The 3,826-nt window shown below is 43.1% G+C and overlaps 1 protein-coding gene across 1 annotated transcript; it reads right to left on the reverse strand.

The window, feature by feature from the left end:
- Nucleotides 1–1,221: 1,221 nt before the first annotated feature.
- Nucleotides 1,222–3,484, reverse strand: med31 (mediator complex subunit 31). Its single transcript, XM_063202739.1, has 4 exons — nt 3,309–3,484; nt 2,901–2,975; nt 2,197–2,293; nt 1,222–1,598 (listed from the first exon to the last, which is right to left on the reverse strand). Exons 1-4 carry the CDS (start codon nt 3,316–3,318, stop codon nt 1,382–1,384), a joined length of 399 nt encoding a protein of 132 aa, XP_063058809.1. The 5' UTR covers nt 3,319–3,484; the 3' UTR covers nt 1,222–1,381.
- Nucleotides 3,485–3,826: the final 342 nt, after the last annotated feature.

A 3,826-nucleotide genomic window follows, 5' to 3' on the forward strand; every position in this document is an offset into this window, starting at 1 on the left:
AAGAAAAATCAATATTCTTGCACAGGAACACACCAAATTACATCGTTTGAACAAAAGTCTTTACTAAATGTAGGAAAATTCTCTCATAATATAGTACAACAAATACAAATACAGTCTGTGGCCAATCGACAATCTCTCTGCTCAAAGTTTAATGTCTGTTCAATGTTTATTCTCAACTGCTCCAAAGATGGTGTATTCCACAAATGGTGTTCCCATGTTGTGAGTGAATCTCTTGCATTGAAATCAGTTTCCTTCCTGACGCCTTCAAGTCAGTCCATGAGTCAAGCCAGGCCAGAGCACTTCACCTAGTGGCCACACATATTTACAAGTGTGGAGAGTTACTTGTGCACAATCCCTGGTGCTGAACAAAAAGATTACATATTTTCTGAAAAAAAGGTTTGCACACTCCTTTGGATTTTTTTCTTCTTTAAGTTATTTTTCTTCTTTTTATTCATTCATTCAATGGCAATGACGTTTCGACCTCTCAGTCTTCCTCTTCCTCGGAATCTGAGGAAGACCGAGAGGTCGAAACCTCATTGCCATTGAATGAATGAATAAAAAGAAGAAAAAATAACTTAAAGAATTAAAAAAAAAATCCAAAGGAGTGTGCAAACCTTTTTTCAGACAACACACATATTTACAACCCTGATGTCAGTGAAGTGATTTGATGTCTGCCAAAAGAAAAAGGGAGGACCTGGGGCCTATACAAAGCAGCTGGTTCTGGAGGAACTCCTAAACCTGCTTCTTAGTACAGTGTTTCTCAACTGGTGGGTCGCGGCCCAAAAGCGGGTCACGGAGGGGTCATGGGTGGGTCGCAGAGCCATGGTGTGAAAAAAATATCATAATTCATTGATTTGCTACAAAAAAAAAAAAAAACATCCAACTTTTCCTCCAACAACTTTTATTTTGATAGGTGATTGAACAGAATGTTTATGCGCTATAGTAGCGTGCAACCAGTCATTCGAGTATCGCTAAAAAGAAATTTGGGTCGCGACCGAATGAGATTGGAAAATGGTGGGTCACAAGACTGTTCCAGTTGANAACCACTTCTTAGTATAATCCACTGGCCTCTAGTAGAATAACAGGCAGCTGCTGCTGCTGCTGCTGCTGCTGCTGCTGCTGCTGCTGCTGCTGCTGCTGCTGCTGCTGCTGCTGCTGCTGCTGCTGCTGCTGCTGCTGCTGCTGCTGCGTGTGTGTCCGCGCACGTGTGTGTGTGTGCATGCGTGTCAGTCTCTTCCTCGGTCTCTCATGACTTGTCCACAGTGTTGCTTTCTGTGGCCTGTTTCTGCTGCTGCTCCACGAGGACTGTGTGTGTGTGTGTGTGTGTGTGTGTGTGTGTGTGTGTGTGTGTGTGTGTGTGTGTGTGTGTGTTAGTCCCTCATCACTTGGCCACTTGGTTGCTGTGCGGTGGCTGCTGCGGTGGCTGTTGCTGCTGCTGCTCCACGAGGGCTTGCTGGAGCCGGGTGCGCTTGCGGGCGTAGTGCTGCCAGTGGAGCAGCTGCTGCTCGTCGATGAACTTGGCACACTGGGCGTTCACCAGCTCCTTGCGGAAATGCTCGTACTGCAACAGCTCAAGCATGTGCAGGCAGTGGGGGTACCTGCAGGGGAGGAGGCGGGGGAGACCAACGTTGAAGGTGAAGATTGTGCAGCACATCCCAGGAAAAGGTGCAGGACAAAGGCTGCCAGTAGTTTTCGGAGTGAAGAGTCAGCACACTTAGAATCCTTTCTGGTGTCATTTCATTATTTCATGGCTGGATTAGGTTTCGAACAGTCTTCATCAGATTCTCCGAAACAATTCCAAAACTGATAAAGATTGTTGAAATCGAAAGTAGGGCAGCACAATTAATCGAAAATGATTAGGTTTTGAACAGTCTTCATCAGATTCTCCTAAACAATTCAGAAACTGATGAAGACTGTTGACATCGAAACTTAAGGTAATCCAGCCATGAAATAATAAAATAACAACAAAAAGGATTTTAAGTGTGCGGACTCCTCCCTCCGAAAACCAGGGAAAACCCAAATCCACAAGAATGAATACAGTGAATATAACGCATGGGGTTATAGCATGTGCAGATATCTGCAAGGAGGAAATTCATTTCAACATTTGTGCACACAAATGCCAAACTTAAAACAACAAATACTTTCCAGCAAATGTTTACACATGTTTACACATGTTTAAATGTAACAACGGCTCACTTGAGGAACTTGGCATATTCTGGCTCCTTCCAGTAGAGCAGATATTTCAGGTAGTTAACAAATGGCTTGTCCCGGAAGTATCCCCTCTGAGCAAGGACTATGGAAAGGAGAGAAAGATAAGAAAACACAACCTGTTAGCGGAACTGTGCCTGGCTAACACACAAAACACGGAGAATAGTGCAAAACGCCATGGAAAGATTGACATTAAAATTAATATTACGCATATTAGCTGCACATTATGCATGCACACATGCACATAAGGTAAACATACCTAATATGCGTTAGTTAAGTGAGTAATGGTTGTACAACAGCCACTGAAACCATTCAAGGCTGAGGCTAAGCCTATGGCCAGTGGTCAAGTTGTAAAATCAAACCAGGGGGGATGGTCAGAGATTGATTATGATTATTGGGGGTTCGGAGTTTGTCCCCCGAGAAAAAAAAAATGGGAAATGTAGTTGTTAAAAGTGCAATTTTAACACAATGTGTGAAGAAGGGAAGCCTGTTTTAGAGGGGGATGATTCTTGACCATTTTCATTGAGGGGGATGATTTTAGACCATTTTCAATATTGGGGGGATGGCATCCCCCGTCATCCCCCCTCATCTCGAGCCCTACCTATGGCTTCAGTCTTTTATCATTTCCAGGAACAGATATGCCATGCGTGCACTCACTGGACATAACTTTTAATAGCACCAATAATACTTACAATTCAGATAGTTTGGATTCGCCAGACACTGGACAAATTCCAGCTCCGACTGAAAACGGTTCTTGGCTTGCTCCTCTGTTAATCAGAAGAAAAGAAGTCATCAAAAAGGATTAATATTAGTAGCTGTCCTTTGCCAAAGCAAAAACGGGGCTTGTTTATGAAAGCGTTTCAAGCTCACTGACGGCTTGACCTGTTATATGCATAGCGTGTACGCTGACCACAATTTACAGTACTACATTCCAACATTGTACATGAAAATGCACAATTTTAACGAACGGAGATTGGCTGTAACAGAATCATAAGCATCGACGTCAACATTTTGGTTGAGTCTGTCCTCTTGACTCAGAAGCTAGCAGGCTAGTTTGACATCATTTCTACCAGAGAAATTAGAATACAGGTTCTACCTACCTGTTTCCATCAGGTCGGTTTACAGTAGTTTTCTCCGAATGTCATGCATATGATACGTCGATTATATCCCCTTAAATAACAAAGGCGTATTTGTTGGAAATGTGGAATAACAATGATCTAAACACGTCTTTCTTTAGAAGTGTCTGGCACTGTTGTGTGAGAGCGACTCGACTTCCTGTCGTAAGTGAAGACAGCAACAGTAGCATTTCCGGTCCGCGTGACGTAGTGGCTGAATCTGTAAAATCAATTTACTGCCACCTAGTGGATGTCTTTTGTTATCACAGGCAGTAGGTCACTGAAACATCCAAAATCAGACACCACAAGTCATCACTTTGTGGAGAGGGCTTGTCAGCTGACCTAATCTTCAACCCTTACTGTAAACCTGGAAAATGCTTTAACCATCATGTGAAATGCAGGAGATTTTGAGGGCAACCCAACACCCAATTAACCCATAATACCCATTGAAATCCTCAGAATAAACATGTTGAAGGGCTTCTTAAATTTAGGGGGAAATAAAG

Source organism: Engraulis encrasicolus, chromosome 7 (assembly GCF_034702125.1).
Source record: "Engraulis encrasicolus isolate BLACKSEA-1 chromosome 7, IST_EnEncr_1.0, whole genome shotgun sequence".
Classification (NCBI taxonomy): Eukaryota; Metazoa; Chordata; class Actinopteri; order Clupeiformes; family Engraulidae; genus Engraulis; species Engraulis encrasicolus.

Bases quoted from the DNA above. Each gene is read 5' to 3' on its own strand.
- med31 (XM_063202739.1), bottom strand. The intron at 2,294-2,900 runs GTAAGTATTATT...TCCTTTCCATAG, and splicing joins GAATCCAAACTATCTGAATT to TCCTTGCTCAGAGGGGATAC. The intron at 1,599-2,196 runs GTGAGCCGTTGT...CCTCCCCTGCAG, and splicing joins GAATATGCCAAGTTCCTCAA to GTACCCCCACTGCCTGCACA.